This window comes from Brassica napus, chromosome C3 (genome assembly GCF_020379485.1).
Source record: "Brassica napus cultivar Da-Ae chromosome C3, Da-Ae, whole genome shotgun sequence".
Taxonomy (NCBI): Eukaryota; Viridiplantae; Streptophyta; class Magnoliopsida; order Brassicales; family Brassicaceae; genus Brassica; species Brassica napus.
The window spans coordinates 6,519,471-6,539,096 of record NC_063446.1 but is presented as its reverse complement, the minus strand read 5'-3'; the positions used below and the strand labels follow the sequence as shown (position 1 = coordinate 6,539,096).

At 37.6% G+C, this 19,626-nt stretch overlaps 6 protein-coding genes across 9 annotated transcripts; 5 read left to right on the top strand and 1 right to left on the bottom strand.

The window, feature by feature from the left end:
• Nucleotides 1-2,612: 2,612 nt before the first annotated feature.
• Nucleotides 2,613-5,316, top strand: LOC106387173 (YTH domain-containing protein ECT1-like). Of its 2 annotated transcripts, XM_048752233.1 has the most exons (8): nt 2,613-2,763; nt 2,905-3,057; nt 3,147-3,223; nt 3,300-3,590; nt 3,965-4,468; nt 4,570-4,782; nt 4,881-5,115; nt 5,201-5,316. In XM_048752233.1, the coding sequence occupies exons 1-7, from the start codon at nt 2,712-2,714 to the stop codon at nt 5,112-5,114; spliced, it is 1,524 nt and encodes a 507-aa protein (XP_048608190.1). In that variant the 5' UTR covers nt 2,613-2,711; the 3' UTR covers nt 5,115; nt 5,201-5,316. The 2 variants fall into 2 exon arrangements, with proteins under 2 accessions (XP_048608190.1, XP_013682441.2); XM_013826987.3 differs by having other exon boundaries at nt 4,881-5,316.
• Nucleotides 5,317-5,864: 548 nt separating this feature from the next.
• Nucleotides 5,865-7,926, top strand: LOC106387172. Of its 3 annotated transcripts, none has more exons than XM_048752235.1 (5): nt 5,865-6,018; nt 6,150-6,246; nt 6,339-6,486; nt 6,587-7,462; nt 7,640-7,926. In XM_048752235.1, exons 2-5 carry the CDS (start codon nt 6,216-6,218, stop codon nt 7,749-7,751), a joined length of 1,167 nt encoding a protein of 388 aa, XP_048608192.1. In that variant the 5' UTR covers nt 5,865-6,018; nt 6,150-6,215; the 3' UTR covers nt 7,752-7,926. The 3 variants fall into 3 exon arrangements, with proteins under 3 accessions (XP_048608192.1, XP_048608194.1, XP_048608193.1); XM_048752237.1 differs by having other exon boundaries at nt 5,893-6,018; nt 6,129-6,246; XM_048752236.1 differs by having other exon boundaries at nt 5,899-6,018; nt 6,108-6,246.
• Nucleotides 7,927-8,169: 243 nt separating this feature from the next.
• Nucleotides 8,170-10,126, top strand: LOC106387171 (histone-binding protein MSI1). The gene is made up of 6 exons (XM_048752234.1): nt 8,170-8,590; nt 8,670-8,996; nt 9,087-9,239; nt 9,356-9,480; nt 9,576-9,671; nt 9,756-10,126. Exons 1-6 carry the CDS (start codon nt 8,246-8,248, stop codon nt 9,982-9,984), a joined length of 1,275 nt encoding a protein of 424 aa, XP_048608191.1. The 5' UTR covers nt 8,170-8,245; the 3' UTR covers nt 9,985-10,126.
• Nucleotides 10,127-10,556: 430 nt separating this feature from the next.
• LOC106387169 lies at nt 10,557-11,567 on the top strand. The gene is made up of 3 exons (XM_013826981.3): nt 10,557-10,835; nt 10,930-11,165; nt 11,238-11,567. Exons 1-3 carry the CDS (start codon nt 10,623-10,625, stop codon nt 11,428-11,430), a joined length of 642 nt encoding a protein of 213 aa, XP_013682435.1. The 5' UTR covers nt 10,557-10,622; the 3' UTR covers nt 11,431-11,567.
• An 82-nt stretch (nt 11,568-11,649) lies between these two features.
• On the bottom strand, nt 11,650-12,716 carry LOC106387170 (NAD(P)H-quinone oxidoreductase subunit N, chloroplastic). Its single transcript, XM_013826982.3, has 4 exons — nt 12,287-12,716; nt 12,099-12,215; nt 11,942-12,027; nt 11,650-11,853 (listed from the first exon to the last, which is right to left on the bottom strand). Exons 1-4 carry the CDS (start codon nt 12,650-12,652, stop codon nt 11,796-11,798), a joined length of 627 nt encoding a protein of 208 aa, XP_013682436.1. The 5' UTR covers nt 12,653-12,716; the 3' UTR covers nt 11,650-11,795.
• A 581-nt stretch (nt 12,717-13,297) lies between these two features.
• Nucleotides 13,298-17,717, top strand: LOC106387168 (ABC transporter B family member 25, mitochondrial-like). The gene is made up of 17 exons (XM_048752232.1): nt 13,298-14,030; nt 14,105-14,166; nt 14,245-14,288; nt 14,374-14,476; nt 14,616-14,723; nt 14,951-15,034; nt 15,108-15,168; nt 15,342-15,487; nt 15,612-15,728; nt 15,884-15,969; nt 16,270-16,358; nt 16,450-16,505; nt 16,593-16,673; nt 16,754-16,819; nt 16,904-16,996; nt 17,082-17,146; nt 17,249-17,717. Exons 1-17 carry the CDS (start codon nt 13,412-13,414, stop codon nt 17,526-17,528), a joined length of 2,160 nt encoding a protein of 719 aa, XP_048608189.1. The 5' UTR covers nt 13,298-13,411; the 3' UTR covers nt 17,529-17,717.
• Nucleotides 17,718-19,626: the final 1,909 nt, after the last annotated feature.

Sequence of the window (19,626 nt, the reverse complement as noted above, 5' to 3'; positions counted from 1 at the left end):
GCTGGCTGCAATAAGCAAATGACATTTGTTTTATAAGGCAAAGTGGCTTCTTGGAATAATTTTTTTTTTCTTTTTTCTCTGCGTGATCCTTTATATACTAAAGCGCAAGTCGCTTGGCAAATCAAATCCTGACACGTGTGTATATATTTTTTTAAATGATCAATTAAAAATCTACTCTCGATCATATTTTTTTAGCAACCGTAAAAGTCTAAAGCCTTAAATTTCTCATATCACTAACACGTTCAGATTTTTCAAAAAATCATGTCAACTATAACTTCCAATCACGTCACATGTTCTGATAGTTTCTATCTCTTAGCTTCCAAGCAATCTTCTTTTTGTCACTGAAAATTCCATTAAAATGATAGAAAAGCACCACAGAGGTTGATCCTCATACAGAGGCTCAACAAAAACCCCGACAAAAAAAAAAATAGAACGGTGCAAATATAGAGTTAAAGTATAATTTTTTTTGTGCCAGTACCAGTAGGTAACAGCAACATCAAACCCTCATCAGATCTTTCACGGAGTTTAGACACCAGGTAGAGGTCAGATCACACTCCAAAGGTGCATAGGATTTATTCTCCTTCTCTTTTATTTTCTTTCTATCATTTATTTTTTTATTTTCATGTAGCAAAAAAATCCATACGGCCTTTATTCAGATTTGTTTTCTTTCCTTCTCAAATTAACATTCTCTAATTCTTTTAATTCTCTTTACATGAGTTGGAAAAAAAAATTCTCTTTGCATGATTCAAGTTGAAGATGGTTATATTTCTACAGCAAATCTTCAAAAGAATTCAGAGTTTTGTCTGCATCTTGGTAACAGTAAGTATATCTGAATCTGATATGAATCGAGTACTTACGTTAGTTATGGTTTGAAAAGTTTTCAAATATAGTTTTAATAGCATAACATATTCTTAAAACATGTGTATGTGTCTATTATACACAAATCAATTAATATATATATAATATATATATATATATATATATATATATATATATATATATATATTATATCCTTGAAGTTCCAGATTAGAGATGATTTCACAAGAAGGGAATCGAGAACAATACCAAAACTCAAGTTCACAAAAAAAAAAAAAATCCCAAGATATGTTTTCTGTTATTTTTAGTAGGACATTTATCTCTTTACTCGGCATGAGATTTTAATACTTTTGAATATAATTTTCAATAAAAAAATATTTTTTAAAAGATTTTATTTTAGTTTTTAATTTTCATATACTAACAGTAAATATACTTATATTTTAAATACTTATTTACAAAAAAATATAAACAAAACTAAATGGATCATATATGATATTTTAACTATTTCTTATGTGTTGATATTTATTTATTATTTTTGATAAAAAATTTATTCCAAAAATGGATCTCTGAAAAAAAAATCAAAATCCAACTTACGTTCTAAACTGTTGTGTTTCAGTGTAAATGTGCGACACTCTAATTTTAGCTTTACCCGTTTATCCAATTTCAGAGAAATGTGACAAAAATAATATTTAATTTTGATATAAAAGTAAAATATTCGTTCGAAATCTATAAAACAAACTAATTTGAATGCAAGCAAAATTAGCCCGTGCATAGAACGGGATGTTAATACTAGTTGTCTTATAAAGCAGCAAACCTTGTTGGTGGGGAGTTGTGAGCAGACGTGACTGGACTTTTATCCTTCCCTCTCGTAAATCTTTAATTATCTTTCTACTTGTTTCAGGATGGAATAATTTAATACTTACAATATAAATTCTATAAATTAATGTTTGATAAATTAATAAACAAGCTAAATTAATAATATTTTTGGTTCCGAATTGGACCGATTCAAAAATATGACACAATTCAATAAAATAATGTAATTACTTTTTACAAAATTCTATGTAAATATATAGTCCTACTAAAATCATAAATTGATAATTTATATATATAAAGTTGATACAAGTATAACAAAAAATTGTATTATTTGTGTTCTATTCACAATGAAGTTTATCTCTATTTTTTCTTAACACTCCAATATATTTTGATAATATTTAGTAAAATTATATTTAAAAATACATTTAAAATTTTATGAAACATATTTTGTATACACCAAATAATATAACAAAAACGATATAAAGTTGAATTTCTAAAATTAAATTAATATACATGACAAAATCAACTGTTTTTCTTATTTAAAAATAAATATTCTAAAAATAGAGAAAATTTTTAAAATAATGTTGTATAATTAAAAAATCTCATAGTCCTAACATTATTAATTTAAAGAGTTTTTTTTTACTGTATTTTACCATAACATTTGAATCGTTAATGAGACCATCTTGATGAAGTTTCCTAGTTCACAATCTTCTTATCGATTCAGGATCTGCGTTTTCTTCTGTTGATGTCTACCCTTTTGCGTTATTTAGCACCATAGGAACATCTTTGAGATATCCAAGAATGAAAATAAATTTTAAGGCTAGAACTTAGAAAAATGCTTGTTGTCCCCCTTGGATAATTTTACAAATTACTCAACGCGCGAAATGAGAAAAGGCGAAACGACGCGAGTGGTTCGAATTGTAGTGATTGGTTGGGGACATTGAAACACAAACCGCCTTAAAAAAAGCGAATCCTTAAATACTGGGCCCCGCGACAGTGATGCAAAGAAGCCTTTTTTAAAAAGAAAAACCTTTTCCTATCTCTCTCGCTCTCTCTTAGATCTCTCTCTTCCCTCTTCTTCAATGGCTGATCCCGCTTCTTCCAGAAACCAGCGCAACCGAATCGTCTCTTACGGTACACTCCTCGTTTTCCTTTGCTCTCTCTCTCTCTCTATCTATCGCAATGAACAAAATCCCTAATTAGACTCAAACCCTAGAGAGAGCCGTTAATTTCTCTCCAAATTGTTCGTTAACGAGTTATGTTGACTTCGCGCAGGCGTCAAGGGCTTCGTCGAGCAGCAGATATCTCCTGGAGATGAACTGATTGTCTCTTCGTCTTCTACTTCCGTTACTCATCCTCCTGATCCCTCCCTGTATCATCAGAACCCTACCAATCTCTATCCTTACGGTTGTAATGTTGCACATTCTGGTAATTATGTCTTCTCTCCTCTTCCCTATGTTTAAATAAAACAATGTCGGTACTGTGAGTTGTGCTCAATTTGCATTATTGATTTCTAGGTTATGCTCAAGGCATCAACACTTGGGATGGGTATCCACTTTATGCCACTTCCCCTGAAGGCCTGCATATCCCACAGGTTTGTATGACTTTCCTTATTATATGTTCTCTATCCTTGCTCTCTTGTTATATAATCTCTTTTTTGTTCTTCTTAGGTTGTTTACAGTGAAGATTCGTCTCTTATGTACCAACCTGGTTTTGCTTACAACCCTTACCCGTCTATGATGCTGGAGAGCCAAATACCAATCTCCCCAGCGTATTATCCACAGTTTGGGATGCATTTTAGCCACTCAGAATTTGGTGGTGGCAGCGACCCAACATCTGCTTATATGATTCCTTTTGGTGGATATGGGGGAGGCAACTTATCTGGGAATCAAGGGGACAACTCTTTAACATATCCTCAAGCGATGGGTATACTTGGGCCATACGACCATAATGCTTCACAGGTTTATTACTCTTTCTATCTGCCTCTTTTGTTAAAAAAATAAATTTATGTGGCTCATGTACACATCCTTTGTTTAGGTTGGTTAGGTGAAAGTTTGTTTTCAAAATAAATAAATTGCATTAAGTGTGTGTCACTGCAATAAAGTATCACTAGGGAGGTTCCCTGCAAAATTATGAAAATATACAAACACACAAAATTTAGAAGTACCATTTAAAATTTTGTTGTTAAATGGTCATATTCTGTTTTGGCTCTCAATATTAAGTTTTTTCTTCCATTTAAAGGTTTCAGAGAAAGGCATCTTTGGCATGCTCATTTAATTCTTGTTACTGCATAGTTTTATGGCTTATCACAACTTTTTTTGGTACCTTGTATCAGTTACCGTTACATGGGAATGGGGTTGCTTCAAGCTCTTCTTTGGGAGGATATTATCCTGTAGGATCTTACCAGAGTCCCAGCTCTATTGCCTCATACTATGGAGCTGATAATCCAGTCAGATTAGCCTCTGACATTGGTAAAAGGCGTGAAAAGGAGTACAGTTCTGTACCTACCACCAGTGATCTCTATGGTAATCGAGGACCGAGATCGTTCACCAGGGTAAAGAGCAAGAACGGTTCTGGACTTAGTTCTTCTGCTGGTGATGCAACAAATGACTCGAGCACAGCTGGATCAAACCCCAGTTTGTACAATCATCCAGAATTTGCGACGGATTATAAGAACGCCAGATTCTTTATCGTCAAGTCGTTTAGCGAAGACAATGTCCACAGAAGCATCAAGTATAATGTCTGGGCCAGCACTCCACATGGCAGCAAGAAATTGGATACTGCTTATAGAGATGCTGAGAAGATGGGTGGAAAATGTCCAATCTTTCTCTTCTTTTCGGTATGGCTTTTTTGATAAGTTCTCTTTATATAGTCATAAGAAGATAACCCTCTCTTGCTTCAAGGGGACAGTGAGCTTTTAACTGAGTTTGAATGTTGCAGGTAAATGCTAGTGGACAATTCTGCGGGGTGGCGGAAATGGTTGGACCTGTAGATTTTGAAAAGGATGCTGCTTACTGGCAGCAAGGCAAGTGGAATGGACAGTTCCCAGTGAAGTGGCATATTGTGAAAGATGTACCGAATAACCGATTTAGTCATATTCTCTTGCAAAACAATGACAACAAGCCGGTGACACACAGCCGAGACTCTCAGGAGGTGCGCATTTACTTATGTCGGAACCTTGCATGTGTTGTCTTATGAACATTCATTTAGGGCGGAAGTGACTTAATTTATTTGATGAAATGTTGTAACAGGTGAAGCTACGTCAGGGGATTGAGATGCTGAGAATATCCAAAGAATATGAAGCGCACACATCAATCCTCGATGATTTCAGCTACTATGATGAAAGAGAGAGTGAAAAGGTGGGAGAAGATGGGGTGAGGAAAGAAGAAACCTCTGCTGTGGAACAGTTATCAGAGCGTCTTCAAGCTGTCTCAGTAGAAGATGGAAAGGAGTGGGAGAAAGAAGACTTGAAAGAGAAGACCTGATGTAAGTGATTGATGCAGGCAGTAATAGTAACTAGAAGCATTCTTTTGGTAAAAAACGGAGGTTTTATGTTTTTTTTTTTCCTTAGGTTGGGAGCTGTATTCTAAAATGTCTGTCTAAAGGATAACGAATGCAATTCCTTCTACTTTTGTGGCATTATGCGTTTTTTTCATCAATGAAAAGCTTAGCTATCTTTTTACTCTACATCTCTGTTGTAATAGGATGTATCTGAAGATAACTAAGATGAGCAAACGAAGTCATAGAGATGACAACGTTTTACAAGGTTGTAAGAAAAAGAAAATGATTGGATCATGCTTATTTTTCCCGTCGAAACGAACAGAACAATTCTGGTCTATTTTCTCTTGTCCGAATTGCTGTTGTCGGAGACGTTATTTCCTTTCGACTCTCTTACACCTTTTGTAATGTATTTGATTTATTACCATTTAATCTTCTTATTATTCTGTTGAAGCATGGCTTCTAAAATCTAGATGAAAGAAATGAAAGGCTCTCTTTGGCTATGTAGGTCATTTGATTTCCTTCATCTTCATAAACCCTTTCCTTATACATTTTCATCCTTTATTCTAATCACACGCCACCGTAACAAAGGGACAAACAGTGACAAAGACGCCGTCGTATTAATGGGCCGTTTTTTTGTGTGTGTGAGTGGGGTCCATAAATAAAAAGGATAAAATTTACTTTACTTTACCGGCACGCATAATAGAGAGAAGTCGATGGGCCAGAGGAACGAGCCCATTTAGTTTAGGTAGAAAACCATTTAATCTATTTCTGAAAATTGCAGACGAAACCGGAGCCCTACTTGTCGTCCTCGCCCTGTTTTTAGTGTCTCCTCTTAAACCCCTGCAACCTTCTTGGTCTCCGACGGTGGTGATTGACTCGTATCTGGAGGTGAGTCTCTTAAAGGTCTTTTATGTCTCGATCCAAAGCTAAGATACTCATAAGATGAATTATAGACACTAAAACTCTACTTTGATCAGTTGCTACAATAATCGTAATAGTATTTTGAGAATCTCAATCAGAAACATAATCAAGTTATGGACTTGTTGTCGGAGTCTCTATCTTCGTAAACGACTGAGTGTGCAGTGATGATTCTGAAGCAGCTTAAACAAATCACCTGTAAGTAGTAACATTAGGCTATACACCCTTTCCTTTCCTTACTCATTTGTTTCGTTCAAAATGTCTGGACTGATTATATGTTTTGTTTGCAGTGTCTGCTACGCGCAGAAACGCTCATCTCCTACGGCTTCCAAGGCTCTACAGCTCTCCTGCTGTTTCTCAGTCTTTAACAACCTCCAAGCCTTCTAAAAGGCTGTCGAGAGATGATCGACGACTTGTGGTTGAGTCTTTTGTCTCCAAGTAAAATTCATCCTCCATTGGCTTTCTTTTCTGTTTTTTTATTATGCTTCTCTTGTGTATGTGGACTTGACTAGATAGATATCTACTGTCTTGTGTGCAGATACAGAGCAGCTAATGCTGGGAAGTTCCCTACATTGAAGGTTACTGTCAAGGAAGTGGGAGGCGGTTATTACGTTGTCAGAGATATCCTCCAAGAGCTTAAACTCAGACCAAATGCGCCAATCTCACGAGTCCCTGCTTCTAATACGAATGATGCTTCCTCACTGAAGCAGGATCAGACGTTGGAGTCTTCTCATGACAGAAGTGAAACCGTGACAGCTTCTCTGGACAAAGATGTTTACAGTAAATATGATGGCAGCACTCATCTTCCAGAGATTCAAACGTTGAAGGTATCAGAGGAATGTTTGAAGAGTAAGGAAGAGGGAACATTGACGCAGATAGCTAGTCAAGAGCCAAGAGCAGACCATATCCAAGGAGCCAACGTTTTGCCTACTGGGACCAGTTATCAGTATAATGTCATCACTGCAACACTTGAGAAAGGAGAAACCAAGCCAGCTCCTCCTAGCAATGACGTTGACAGTATATGTGATGAGAGTCCTCATCTTCCAGAAAGTCAAACGTTGAAGGTAGCTGAGGAGTGTCTAAAGAACTCTGAGACTACGGATGAGGGAATATTGACGCAGTTAGTTAGTCCAGAGCCTAAAGCAGACCATCTTGAAGAAGCCAATGTTTTGCCTGCAACACATCTCAAAGGAGAAAGCGAGACAGCTCTACTTATCAATGACGTTGACAGTAAATGTGATGGCAGTACTCTTCTCCCCGACAGTCAACAGTCCATGCTATCAGAGGAATGTCTTAAGAATTCAGAGACTAAGGAAGAAGGAAAATTGACGCACTTAGGTATCGAAGAGCCAAAAGCAGAAGACTGTCATGAAGGTGGTGCAGCTTCAGCCAGTGTTTTGCCTACTGAGACCAGGTATCTTGTGCATAAAACTAGGTCTCTCCCTAGCTGGTTGGATACTTGTATTATACAGAAAAATTTAGTTCATTTGATGGGTTCTATTGTTCTTGAGTAAAAGAAACAAATTAGTTCAAGCCGATGGTATTGGCCACAGCGTCACTTTGAATTCTTATACGTGTGTTCTTTTTGCAGACAAGTTCCAGAGAAAGAGGATGGTGAGGTCAAAACAGGAGAGAATGCAAGTGCTTGGAGCAATATAATTTCATTTGCGAAAGGACTTGCCAACTTTTGGAGGAAAGGGTAGATAAACTAGATATCATCAAGGAGGTGAAATAGGTACTTTAGTGCAAAAACTTAAGAAACAGCTTGTTACTTTTGACCATTTTGTAGAGGCTATATGTTTTGTGGTTAGACCGTTTTGTGAAAAAAAGTCGGTTCAACAAGGTCACAATACCAAAGAAATACACAAAGATTCTATCTTATACTTGAGCAATTTTGATCGATGTCCATATTTCAATAACAAGACTAGACGAAGATAGCTATGAAGGTACGTGCTCGTACTCCATAAACACATTCGAGATACCAAACTGACTCCTTCACTTGTGCAAGATGCAAGTCTATTAACTGGGCCTTTCATGGGCCTTTAATGGACCATTTACAAACTACATTATGCGCCGTTAATCTCTCTCTTCTTTAACTTCATCTTCTTTAAATAATGACAAAAACAGAAGCTTTTGTAGTTTCCACCACTTTATACAGACAAAGAACCGATCTCTTTGGTTCTAGGGTTTCGTCACCATGGGGAAAGACGAAGAGGAGATGCGAGGAGAGATCGAGGAGCGTCTAATCAACGAAGAGTACAAGATCTGGAAAAAGAACACTCCTTTCCTCTACGATCTCGTCATCACTCACGCCCTCGAGTGGCCTTCCCTCACCGTCGAATGGCTCCCCGACCGCGACGAGCCTCCCGGCAAAGACTACTCCGTCCAGAAGATGATTCTCGGCACCCACACTTCCGAGAACGAACCCAATTACCTCATGATAGCTCAGGTCCAGCTTCCCCTCGACGACACCGAGAGCGAAGCTCGTCAGTACGACGACGAACGCTCTGAGTTTGGTGGGTTTGGCTGCGCCACCGGAAAGGTTCGACCTTTATCTTTCTCGTGTCAAGTTCTCAGTTTGAATTTAGGGTTCGATAATTAAAGTCGATTACTTTGTGTAGGTTCAAATTATCCAGCAGATAAATCACGAAGGGGAGGTGAACCGAGCTCGGTACATGCCTCAGAACCCTTTTGTGATTGCTACCAAGACGGTTAATGCGGAGGTGTATGTGTTTGATTACAGCAAGCACCCATCTAAGCCGCCGCTTGATGGAGCTTGCAACCCTGATTTGAGGCTGAGAGGTCACAGCTCTGAGGGGTATGGTTTGTCTTGGAGTAAGTTCAAGGCGGGTCATTTGCTTAGTGGCTCTGATGACGCTCAGATCTGCTTGTGGGATATCAACGCTACTCCTAAAAACAAGGTCATTGATGCTCAGCAGATCTTTAAGGTATATGCTTTGATTCATGTACAAGATATTGAGTGATGTTAAGTTTGATTCATGTGTGTTTTCGTTACTGATTAGTTGTTTGATTTTAAGGCTCATGAAGGGGTCGTGGAAGATGTTGCATGGCATATGAGTCATGAACACCTGTTTGGATCCGTTGGAGATGATCAGTACCTTCTTATATGGGATCTGCGTTCTCCATCTGCCAGTAAGCCAATACAGTCTGTGGTTGCTCACTCCATGGAGGTGCGTTTACAATAAACTGAATATTAAGAGCCTAAGAGACTAGTGTGCTTGGTCCATCTTATCTCATTAGTGAACTGGTCTGTATCATATCTTTGTTTTGTTTTGAAATGCCTCAGGTTAACTGTTTAGCCTTCAATCCAATCAATGAGTGGGTTGTGGCAACAGGGTCAACTGATAAGACTGTTAAATTATTCGATCTACGGAAGCTTACCAGCGCTCTTCACACGTTTGATAGCCATAAGTGAGAATATTTTACTTTCATTATCTGCTACTAAGAACTATTTAACTCAAGTAAACGCAGCATTGCTAATAGATATTATTTACTTTGATCTCCAGAGAGGAGGTTTTCCAAGTTGGTTGGAACCCGAAGAACGAGACTATCTTAGCCTCATGCTGCCTTGGTAGAAGGCTTATGGTTTGGGACCTTAGCAGGTAGACTTCGTTGCTTGGTTATATAATGTTCTTGTTTCCTGATGAAAGAGCAATATTAATGTGTTTGAGGGTGTTTTATGACAGGATCGACGAGGAGCAGACAGCAGAGGATGCAGAGGACGGTCCACCGGAGCTGCTGTTTATCCATGGCGGCCACACCAGCAAAATATCAGATTTCTCGTGGAACCCATGTGAAGATTGGGTTATTTCCAGTGTAGCTGAGGACAACATACTCCAAATATGGCAAATGGCTGAGAACATTTATCATGACGAGGATGATGCTCCAGGGGAAGAACCAATAAAAGGTTCTTAGCTTTAATGTTAGGTTCCCTATCTTATGTGACATTAATTTTCTCTTACTTATCTCTCTGCCTTTGATCTGTTGGTCTGTTCCAAGTATTTAGTGTAAGTTATGTAAAACGAGACATGAAATGAGTTTACCCTTTTTTCTTCAATCCACATCTTGCTTCTTTAGAAACCAATTTGTTTTGCTACTTACCAAAGAGATTACAAGTTTTGATTTGAAGTCACTAACATCAACCTCAAAACTGTGGGATGCCAGCCTGTCACAATTGTCTTATCACTCTTTGCCAAAATAGCTACACGTTAGCTTTGCTTTTATAACTAGCGATCGAAAAGAGATGTATTTTGAAGCCTCGCTAGCCATCTCCTCAATGCTCTTATCAACCAGGTGTCTTTGTTTAGATCAAGCTTCTGCTTCAGTTCCTTCTCATCAACTACAACAAGATGGTTCCTGTAAACCTTTCCCCTCTCTTCCTCATGGGTAATACAAAGGCCCCTTAACACTACTTGGGCCTTTTATATGTTTGTCTTGGGCTCAAATAACTTATTTAATCAATTATGGGGAAATAGAGAAGATGATAGATAGATAATAAAAGATAAGATTTTTACAGATTCTTCTCGATCAAAGTCAAAACATTCTAATCAGCTATGTGGAGCGTCACCGGAGCATTGTCCGTGGCGGTGCCTACCGCCGCCGCATTCCGTCCTAAACCATTTCTTGTATCCTCTAACCTTCTTCCCAATCAGACGAAGAAGCTCCATCTCTCTCCTCCGCAGCCTCCGGCTCTATCATCGCATTTCTCCTCCTCTTCTTTCAAAACCGCCGCTACTTCCGTTCAACAACAGTCAGATGATAAAAAGGTTTCTCCTTTACACTCTCTTCTCATTCTTCTTCTCGACACAATTAAACCAAGAAGCTTGCGTTTTTAAGAATGCAATGTGATCGTTGATGCAGGGAGAGAAGAGCACTAAGTACTACTTCCTTGTTGCAAACGCCAAGTTCATGCTCGACGAAGAGGAACACTTCCAGGAACAGCTGTTTGAACGTTTGAGATACTACGGAGAGCGTGACAAGGAGCAAGACTTCTGGCTCGTCATTGAGCCTAAGTTCCTCGACAAGTTCCCCAAACTCACTCAGAGACTCAGTCGCCCTGCTGTTGCTCTTGTTTCCACCAATGGCCCCTGGATCACGTAAGAGACACTTCTAAATCCCTAAGTCTCTCTCTCTCTTCACAAAGTTACATCTTTTGTTGTTATTGTTAGGTTTATGAAGTTGAGATTGGATCGAGTTCTAGCTGAATCATTTGAAGCTGCCTCTCTGGATGAAGCCTTGGCCTCTAGTCCCACCACTCTAGAGTTCGACCAGCCTGGAAATTGGGTGGCGCCATACCCAAAGTATGAACCTGGATGGTGGGACACCTTCTTGCCCAAAGCAAAACAAGAATCTCTAGCATAGAACTTTGTCTCTCTTTTTCTGTCATCGTCCGAATCCAGCTTTTTCTTAGTGCTTCTATAGTTTGTATAACTGAGCTTCTTGTATTATCAAAATATGTTTGCAACTCAGTTGAGTCTACTGACCAGAATTGATCTCTACTTGGTGTGTGTTTCTGATCAATCAAGGGTTATGAGTTCTGCGTCTTGATCGCCTTTGTCCCATCAGTCTTGCTATGACAAATCAGAATGGAGATTATACTTTAACTACCAAGTTGCATGCACAAATTTCAAATTTTACAATGTGTTCCACATTACAGTTGTAGGAGATGGTAATCATGATAAATTATACATATGGTAAGCTCTCCATTGGTGCATGAGTTCATTACGTTACTCTTGTGCAGCTAGTTCTGCAATTTCTGCAAGGGGCTTCCACATGAACTTTCTCCTGCAAGGGGGAATGAGTTAATGTGGTCATGCAACGTGCAACAACCATAGATGACTGATTATATAAAAAAGGGATGATATATGCTTACCAGTTGCCACATTCAGCAACAACCCTGACATTAGGACGGAGAGAAGGAAGCAAAGCCAGAAACTGGAGTTCTGACTTTGATAGGACCTGAATTGTTGATAAGATAAAAAAGTAAGATGTAGCAGACAGATTAAATCAAAATGAGAGAATACACAAACCTTCGCTTCGATGATCCAGACCACAAGTCCCTTGGCACTAGGAGGAAGAGCAGAGAGTCTGTAGTCAACTTCTGGTGGATAGTACCACCTTGCTATAGGTTGTTTCCCAAGGTGAGCCTAGTAGAAGTAGAAGACAACATGGTTCAAAATACTAAAACAAGAAGATAGATAAGAAGAGGCAAACTTACAGGGCAAACAGGGTAGGGGTTGAGGAGTGTGGTCTCTGGATCACCAAGTCCTCGAGCAGAGATGTCAAGAAAGTAGTAGCCTTGTTCTTTAAGACGGTTAAGATACCTACCTTCGTATCCACCTTCATGAGGAGTGTAGATGGCAATAGCCTTGTGCTTTTCAACATCCTCAAGCCAACGACCGATGTCTGGCTTCACCAGGTCTCCTCCGATGAAGTCAACGAGGCTGCACCTCACGCCACTGCTTCTTCTCTTCCTTCTAGTAATATTCACAGAAAAGGGGCTAATTGTTTTGCTCTTATTCGCTAGCGAGGCTTCGAAACACGGTGGTGCCACACGTTGAATGCACACTGCATGGCTTGCCATCTTCTTACTAGCAGTGGTATGTTTGAGTGGCTTGTAATAACCATTGCTGGATGATGATGAAAGAATGGTGGAGAAATGATCACTCACCCAACTAGGGGATAGACCTTAATGGGCTTCAAAGCTGTTAGACTTTGATTCGTAGGCCCACTTGCTATGACATTGATTCCGGTTTGGCATGTCGGATCATCATCATCAAACTCCGGTTATTTCGGGTAACTCAAGTAAGGGAGTTCAAGATTCATTTAAGAACTGAAAAGAATTTGGTATGTCGGATCAAATAGGTTTGGATAAAATGCTTAGGACATATAGAGAATTTATGTTAATTTCGGTTTGTTGTTTTAGATAATTTGAATAAAACATTGAATAATTCAAATATAATATTGCTTAATTTGAATAGTTCATGTTATTTTGGATAAAATATTTAAATAATTTTGAAACAATAAATAATTAAGTTACAAAATTTTTGATATTCTTATTAGGAAAAAAATTATATTTATAGGTTTTTCATAACTTTATATTCAAAGCTAATTAATATTTTGTGTATAAAAATTGTATGTTGTAAATTTGGAAATTTACGAATATAGAAATATATGAACCATATGTATATTTGTTGGTTTTCTATTTTTATTTTTTCGGTTTGGTTATTAACTTCAAACAGCACAAAGGTGTGAGAGACAGGATCCGAGTTAAAGTCAGACACGAAAGAAATCTTTGCCGGAGCAAACTGTCTAAAACACTTTCAATCGAAGAAAGGAAGGGATGTCGAGGGGATCTCGGCTCCTAAGGGCTCCAAGCCTCTTACTCCGTCACGCTTACACACGCACTCACCCAAAGCCCCCATCTTTCTCCTACCGTCTCCGCTCCGATTACCTCCTCCATCACCATGGCTTCTCCTCCTACACCAGACGTAGCTCAATCAACGCCTTCCTCTCCGATCCCTCCCCGTCCCAATCCCCAATTCGCTTCGTCCAACGGAGCTCCATGGTTAACAACGGCCGTCTCCTCTTCTCAACTTCCCCTCCCAAACCCGACAAAGAAACGGACAAGCCCAAGCAAATCAAGACGGTGGCAAATTCGGACATGGCTGACATGAAGATCCTCCGCACGCTTGCTGGCTACTTGTGGATGAGGGACAACCCTGAGTTCCGGTTCAGGGTCATCACCGCCTTGGGGTTTCTAGTGGGAGCTAAGGTCTTGAATGTTCAGGTTCCTTTCCTCTTCAAACTGGCTGTTGATTGGCTCGGTTCCGAAACTGGAAGTGGTGCCTCTATGTCGGCCTTTGTGGCTGCGAACCCTTCTCTTGTTGCTGCTTTTGCTACTCCTTCTGCTGTCCTCATTGGATACGGCATTGCTAGGACGGGGGCTTCTGCTTTTAATGGTAACACTCATCTGAATTTGAAGTCAGTTACTGATAAAAAGAATGCACCTTTTTAACTCTTGTTATCATTGCAGAACTTCGTACTGCTGTGTTCTCCAAAGTAGCTCTCCGCACAATACGATCTGTTTCTAGAAAGGTATGATCTTGTTTCTCTTAACAGCCTTGTTAATGCGTTCTTTGTTGTACCAATCCTTGTCACTTGTTGACTGTGCAGGTGTTCTCACATTTACATGATCTTGACCTTCGTTACCACCTGAGGTAACTGTCTCTCATCTCCTACCCTTGTGAGTAACAATCTATTTCATCTCATTCGTAACTTTTTTACTTTGTTGCTCTTGTGCAGTCGAGAAACTGGTGGTTTGAATAGGATTATTGATCGTGGTAGCCGTGCAATTAACTTTATCCTCTCAGCTATGGTTTTCAATGTTGTTCCTACCATTTTGGAGGTAAAAGCTTATCACACCGCTTGGTGCTTTATTTTTGATCATCGTTTTGACTAATTTGATATCGGTTTAATAGTGTGGATTACTTACTACTCCTTTGTCTCTCTTAAAACATTCGACGTAATTAATATATATCTTCCAGATAGCTATGGTATCAGGTATACTAGCGTACAAGTTCGGAGCTGCTTTTGCCTGGATTACTTCTCTTTCTGTTGGAGCATATATCGCTTTCACCTTAGCTGTCACACAGGTACTGTGCATTCTTCAGCATATTCCCTATGATGAAAAACTTGCGTTTTGTCACATTAATCCAGCACTGACTGTAATAATATGCTTAAGACACTTGAACTTGTTATTAAGCTTCTCCGATCTTAATTTTTTTGGCTGAAAAAATCATCCGAGCTGTGATAAATGGGAAATTCTTGTAAAAGGATGATTGTCTCATAATATTCTATTCATTTATTTTATTTTATCCAGTGGCGAACCAAGTTTAGAAAGGCTATGAACAAAGCTGATAATGATGCTAGCACAAGGGCCATTGATTCTCTGATAAATTATGAGGTAAATTTTCATTCTTTCTAAAGTAACTTTTGCTTTGAATAACAGTTTTGACAGAACCTCTGTTTCGTTTCAGACGGTTAAGTATTTTAACAATGAAGGTTATGAGGCTGAAAAGTATGACCAGTTCCTGAAAAGTAAGTAACTGTACGAACTGTCCTAGCATGTGATAAACAAATGTATCTTAATTTCCACACAATCATGTTTTAGAGAGCGTTCTTTGCACTAGCAAGAAAACATTTTGATGCCTTATCATAATATACCATTGATCAGTCCATTTACCTTGTGACGGTTCTGCTGCTTATATCAGGATATGAAGATGCTGCCCTGCAAACTCAAAGAAGCCTTGCTTTCTTAAACTTTGGGCAAAGTATCATATTTAGTACTGCTCTTTCAACAGCAATGGTGTTGTGCTCTCAGGGTATCATGAACGGCCAGATGACAGTCGGGGACTTGGTCAGTGCCTCCTTTGGTTTTTCCTCTCCATTGACATTTTATGTTTCTGTTAAGTTCCTTCTGCATTTTTACGACGCAATTTGTCGTCTAAAAAGTTTTTTTTTCCATGTTTGGGGCGTTGCAGGTTATGGTGAATGGACTTCTCTTTCAGTTGTCCCTTCCTCTAAACTTCTTGGGTAGCGTTTACCGTGAAACCATTCAGAGCCTTATAGACATGAAATCAATGTTCCAGTTGTTAGAGGTATATAAGGATGTTATAAGTGTTAATTTAATCTCTACGTCAACTTTTTTTATGCTAATGCTTCTTCAGTCAAGAAGCGATATTCAGATGCATGCTGTTTAGTATTGGACTCCTGGCATGTTGAATTGATAATTTGGTATTCTCTTACTACTCAGGAAAAATCAGACATCAGGAATGTAGATGACGCAAAGCCTCTTGTTCTGAAAGGTGGAAACATTGAGTTTGAAAATGTACACTTCAGGTAGGTGTTGATTTTTGTGGAACATTACTGTCATACTAATCGTAAATGCCATGCTATCTCGAGCCTGGAAGTTTGTTGCCACTAGCTCTGTTTTCCTAAGCTGTCCTAGGAAACAGTCATGGACACAATTTGACTATGCTAGTTACCGAAAAAACAAACACACATGAACGAAAACATTAACCAATATAGGAACAACTTCTTCAAATAAGGGCCCATTGCATGATATGGATATTAGCTTCATGTTGTGCTTGAATACTCATGTCTATTGTCACATAATCATTCTCTTTTCTACAATTACAGTTACCTTCCAGAGAGAAAAATCTTAGATGGAATTTCATTTGTCGTACCGGCAGGAAAGAGTGTGGCAATCGTTGGTACTAGTGGGAGCGGTAATACCTAAAGCTTCTTTATTTCAGCATCTAAATCAAAATTTATTATTTTTGTTATACCATTGTAAATGTGATGCTTGTTTTAATGCAGGCAAGTCAACAATTCTTAGAATGCTTTTTAGATTCTTTGACACAGATTCCGGAACTGTAAGCATCGTTCTAATTTGTTTGGAAGCATTGTTGCAATAAAAAGCTTGGTTTCTAAATGACTTATTATCTCATTTTGGTTAACAGGTGAGGATTGATGGGCAAGATATAAAGGAAGTGAGACTAGATAGCCTCCGAAGCTCTATAGGAGTTGTGCCTCAAGATACTGTAAGTTGGTGTTGTGTTACCTATATTTTTTCTGTTTATAAATTATTATACAAAACATTGACCTCTACTGTGTATCGCAGGTTCTCTTCAATGATACAATATTTCACAATATTCATTATGGACGTCTTTCAGCTACAGAAGAAGAGGTACATGACCATCTTATTATACACAGTGTAGTCGTTGAGCTAGTTATCGATGATTCTTATATCTAACACACTGCTTCAATCCAGGTTTATGATGCTGCTCGGCATGCTGCAATTCATGATACCATCAGTAATTTCCCTGATAAATATTCCACTATTGTTGGAGAAAGAGGGCTCAAGGTCAGTGTTTTTAGTGTTATATTTGAATTGTTTTGAATATATTAATGGGGTTGTGATGACGATAGTATTGTGATGCTGTGTGCAGTTGAGTGGTGGAGAGAAACAAAGAGTGGCACTTGCTCGGGCATTCCTGAAATCCCCTGCGATTCTGTAAGTAATCAAACATTGACTGTGCTTATGTGACTAAGTAGGCGTTGAGAGTCCTCACATACATGAGAAAATTTGAGATGAGTTGGTGTAAATTTGGCATAGGTTGTGTGACGAGGCAACAAGTGCACTGGACAGCACAACAGAGGCAGAGATACTTAACGCATTGAAGGCACTGGCGAGTAACAGGACATCCATCTTCATTGCCCACAGGCTGACCACAGCGATGCAGTGTGATGAGATAGTAGTGCTGGAAAACGGGAAGGTGGTTGAGCAGGGTCCACACGAGGTGCTGTTGGGGAAGGCAGGAAGATACGCGCAGCTATGGACACAACAGAACAGCACTGTGGATATGATTGATGCGGCTATCAAGTTGGAAGAGTGAATCCCAGAGGCAAAAAAGAGTGTATAATCGGATATTTATATCTCATTGATTCTTTTACTCTTTGAATGAATGTAGTTAATACGTTTCCCCAAAAAGACAAAACAAAGAAATATAATAATGTTGAATGACAAGTTTTGTATGGATGATGGTGAGAATTAACGAAAGCAAATCAAAGGCTATTATGTTTTACCCTCAGTTTTGGTTTCTACGAGGTTTTGTTTTGTCCTTTGAACTGTGTAAACTGCCAGGTTTCTTCACTTTGGCCTCTGTTAGCGCAATCTTGGGTTGATTTGGCAAAATGTTTTTCAAAGGCGTTTGTTTTGTTCTAGAAACATCTCACTACTCTACACTACCAACTCCCTCGAGGGTCTCAACACCTCTTTTAGCTTTCAGGTCTCATAGCTACCAGATGTGACTTGTGTCTAGTTTAGTCATCAAACGTTTCCTCTTTTACTTTTCTCCACCAAATATGCAACTGTTAATTCATTGGCTGAACTTCAGGTAAAAATCAGTACACCACGAACTACCAACATTTTAACTAATCGATAGGATTTTTGCATCTATATTATTAAAAGAGAAATATCAATTAAAAAATACCCCTAAATTTTCTAACTTATTTACACTTTTATGTCACTGAGAATTAAATTAAACTACATATTTTAATGTTTGTCTTTTCCAGCTAAATTAATAAGTTTTCCTTAATCAAATTTAAACTTAATGTCATTAAATGAACCTACATATTTTAATGTTTGTCTTTTCTAGTTAAATTAATGAGTTTTCCTTAATGAAATTTAAACTTAATGTCATTAAATGAACCTAAAAATACATCATATTTAACGTAGCTTATTACGGACGAGTACGACCCAATAATGAAATTTTATTTTTACGAAAACGTGAATCACTTGACTTATGCAATATTTAAAATATATTTACTACAATATAACAAATGCATATAACCTACCTATACTTTAGTTTGAAATGATCATGCTCAAGTTTAGTATAGTCAACTTACATCATGCATCGATCGATGTACAATAGTCAAACCACCTATAGTTTTCTTTTTCTTTATAGGATGTATCAATCAACCGATCATCCCACTGATTTTCTAAGCTTCATAAAAAAACAAATCAATAAATACAAACTCAAAATCCAATATCTTCTATTAATCAAAACATAATATCTTCAATGTCGTATCTTTAATGTACCTATTAAATATAGAAATTGTACCCATAATTACACTAATTATAAGAATATATTTGATTCCAACCAATTGATCTATTACTTCGGTAATTGATTTGCTTGCAGAAGAGGAAAAAATAAATTTAAAATTTATAAGAATATAAAAATATAGAGATTCCAACCAATTGCCTATATTTGCGTATGATTTTCGCATAATAAGCTTCAAATTGAACATTGAAAAAGATAGACAGATTTTTTTAAATCTTTTACCGACACAGAACTTAAACAAAACGAAGAGTTAAAGGTAATTTTTTTTTGTTATACTTCCCGGAAAAAAAAACGGTTACAACATGGGCTTTCATAATATGGCCTTTTAACATATTAATGTTATGAACATTTAATAATTATCTTGACGAATAACAAAGACTATAAATAATTTATTATTAACAAAATTATGAAATTATTTACAATTTGAAGACTAATTCATCACCCTTTTTTATATGTTAATTTTTTCATAGAAGTTTAAAAATCATTTTATTTTCTTTAAACATGTATAACTAATTTATAATCTTTTATGTCATACTAAGTCATGATATAATATTTCTTCATATTTTACATTAATGACCATTGTTTTTATATATTATCTACAATTCTCTAATTACGTCTATTTGTTCAATTTTGTACATGATATCGAATATTCATCATAAATAGATGGTTTAAGATGCCAAAAAATTATTTACTTGGTGAATATAATACATCAAATATTACAAATACATCATTTAGTTAAATAAATAACCAAAAATCGAAAATTCATACCTGCGCTGGCGCGCGGGTCAGGGTATAGTTTTTTTTTAATATGAATGATCCAATCAAAGACCATGATTGAAAATTGTTTGATAGCCTATAAATAAGGGAAAAT

What these genes read in the sequence shown, in the direction of transcription:
- LOC106387170 (XM_013826982.3), bottom strand. Translation starts at nt 12,652, where the DNA reads ATGGCAAGCCATGCAGTGTGCATTCAACGTGTGGCACCACCGTGTTTC. An exon ending in TCTGGATCATCGAAGCGAAG is followed by an intron (nt 12,028 to 12,098) that starts GTTTGTGTATTC and finishes TCAACAATTCAG; the next exon opens with GTCCTATCAAAGTCAGAACT. An exon ending in GTTGCTGAATGTGGCAACTG is followed by an intron (nt 11,854 to 11,941) that starts GTAAGCATATAT and finishes TCCCCCTTGCAG; the next exon opens with GAGAAAGTTCATGTGGAAGC.
- LOC106387169 (XM_013826981.3), top strand. Translation starts at nt 10,623, where the DNA reads ATGTGGAGCGTCACCGGAGCATTGTCCGTGGCGGTGCCTACCGCCGCC. An exon ending in AACAGTCAGATGATAAAAAG is followed by an intron (nt 10,836 to 10,929) that starts GTTTCTCCTTTA and finishes TCGTTGATGCAG; the next exon opens with GGAGAGAAGAGCACTAAGTA. An exon ending in ACCAATGGCCCCTGGATCAC is followed by an intron (nt 11,166 to 11,237) that starts GTAAGAGACACT and finishes TGTTATTGTTAG; the next exon opens with GTTTATGAAGTTGAGATTGG.
- LOC106387168 (XM_048752232.1), top strand. Translation starts at nt 13,412, where the DNA reads ATGTCGAGGGGATCTCGGCTCCTAAGGGCTCCAAGCCTCTTACTCCGT. An exon ending in AGATGACAGTCGGGGACTTG is followed by an intron (nt 15,488 to 15,611) that starts GTCAGTGCCTCC and finishes GGGGCGTTGCAG; the next exon opens with GTTATGGTGAATGGACTTCT. An exon ending in CAATGTTCCAGTTGTTAGAG is followed by an intron (nt 15,729 to 15,883) that starts GTATATAAGGAT and finishes CTTACTACTCAG; the next exon opens with GAAAAATCAGACATCAGGAA.
- LOC106387171 (XM_048752234.1), top strand. Translation starts at nt 8,246, where the DNA reads ATGGGGAAAGACGAAGAGGAGATGCGAGGAGAGATCGAGGAGCGTCTA. An exon ending in ATGCTCAGCAGATCTTTAAG is followed by an intron (nt 8,997 to 9,086) that starts GTATATGCTTTG and finishes TTTGATTTTAAG; the next exon opens with GCTCATGAAGGGGTCGTGGA. An exon ending in ATGGTTTGGGACCTTAGCAG is followed by an intron (nt 9,672 to 9,755) that starts GTAGACTTCGTT and finishes GTTTTATGACAG; the next exon opens with GATCGACGAGGAGCAGACAG.
- LOC106387172 (XM_048752235.1), top strand. Translation starts at nt 6,216, where the DNA reads ATGATTCTGAAGCAGCTTAAACAAATCACCT. An exon ending in GCAGCTTAAACAAATCACCT is followed by an intron (nt 6,247 to 6,338) that starts GTAAGTAGTAAC and finishes TTTTGTTTGCAG; the next exon opens with TGTCTGCTACGCGCAGAAAC. An exon ending in GTTTTGCCTACTGAGACCAG is followed by an intron (nt 7,463 to 7,639) that starts GTATCTTGTGCA and finishes TTCTTTTTGCAG; the next exon opens with ACAAGTTCCAGAGAAAGAGG.
- LOC106387173 (XM_048752233.1), top strand. Translation starts at nt 2,712, where the DNA reads ATGGCTGATCCCGCTTCTTCCAGAAACCAGCGCAACCGAATCGTCTCT. An exon ending in CAATCTTTCTCTTCTTTTCG is followed by an intron (nt 4,469 to 4,569) that starts GTATGGCTTTTT and finishes TGAATGTTGCAG; the next exon opens with GTAAATGCTAGTGGACAATT. An exon ending in ACAGCCGAGACTCTCAGGAG is followed by an intron (nt 4,783 to 4,880) that starts GTGCGCATTTAC and finishes ATGTTGTAACAG; the next exon opens with GTGAAGCTACGTCAGGGGAT.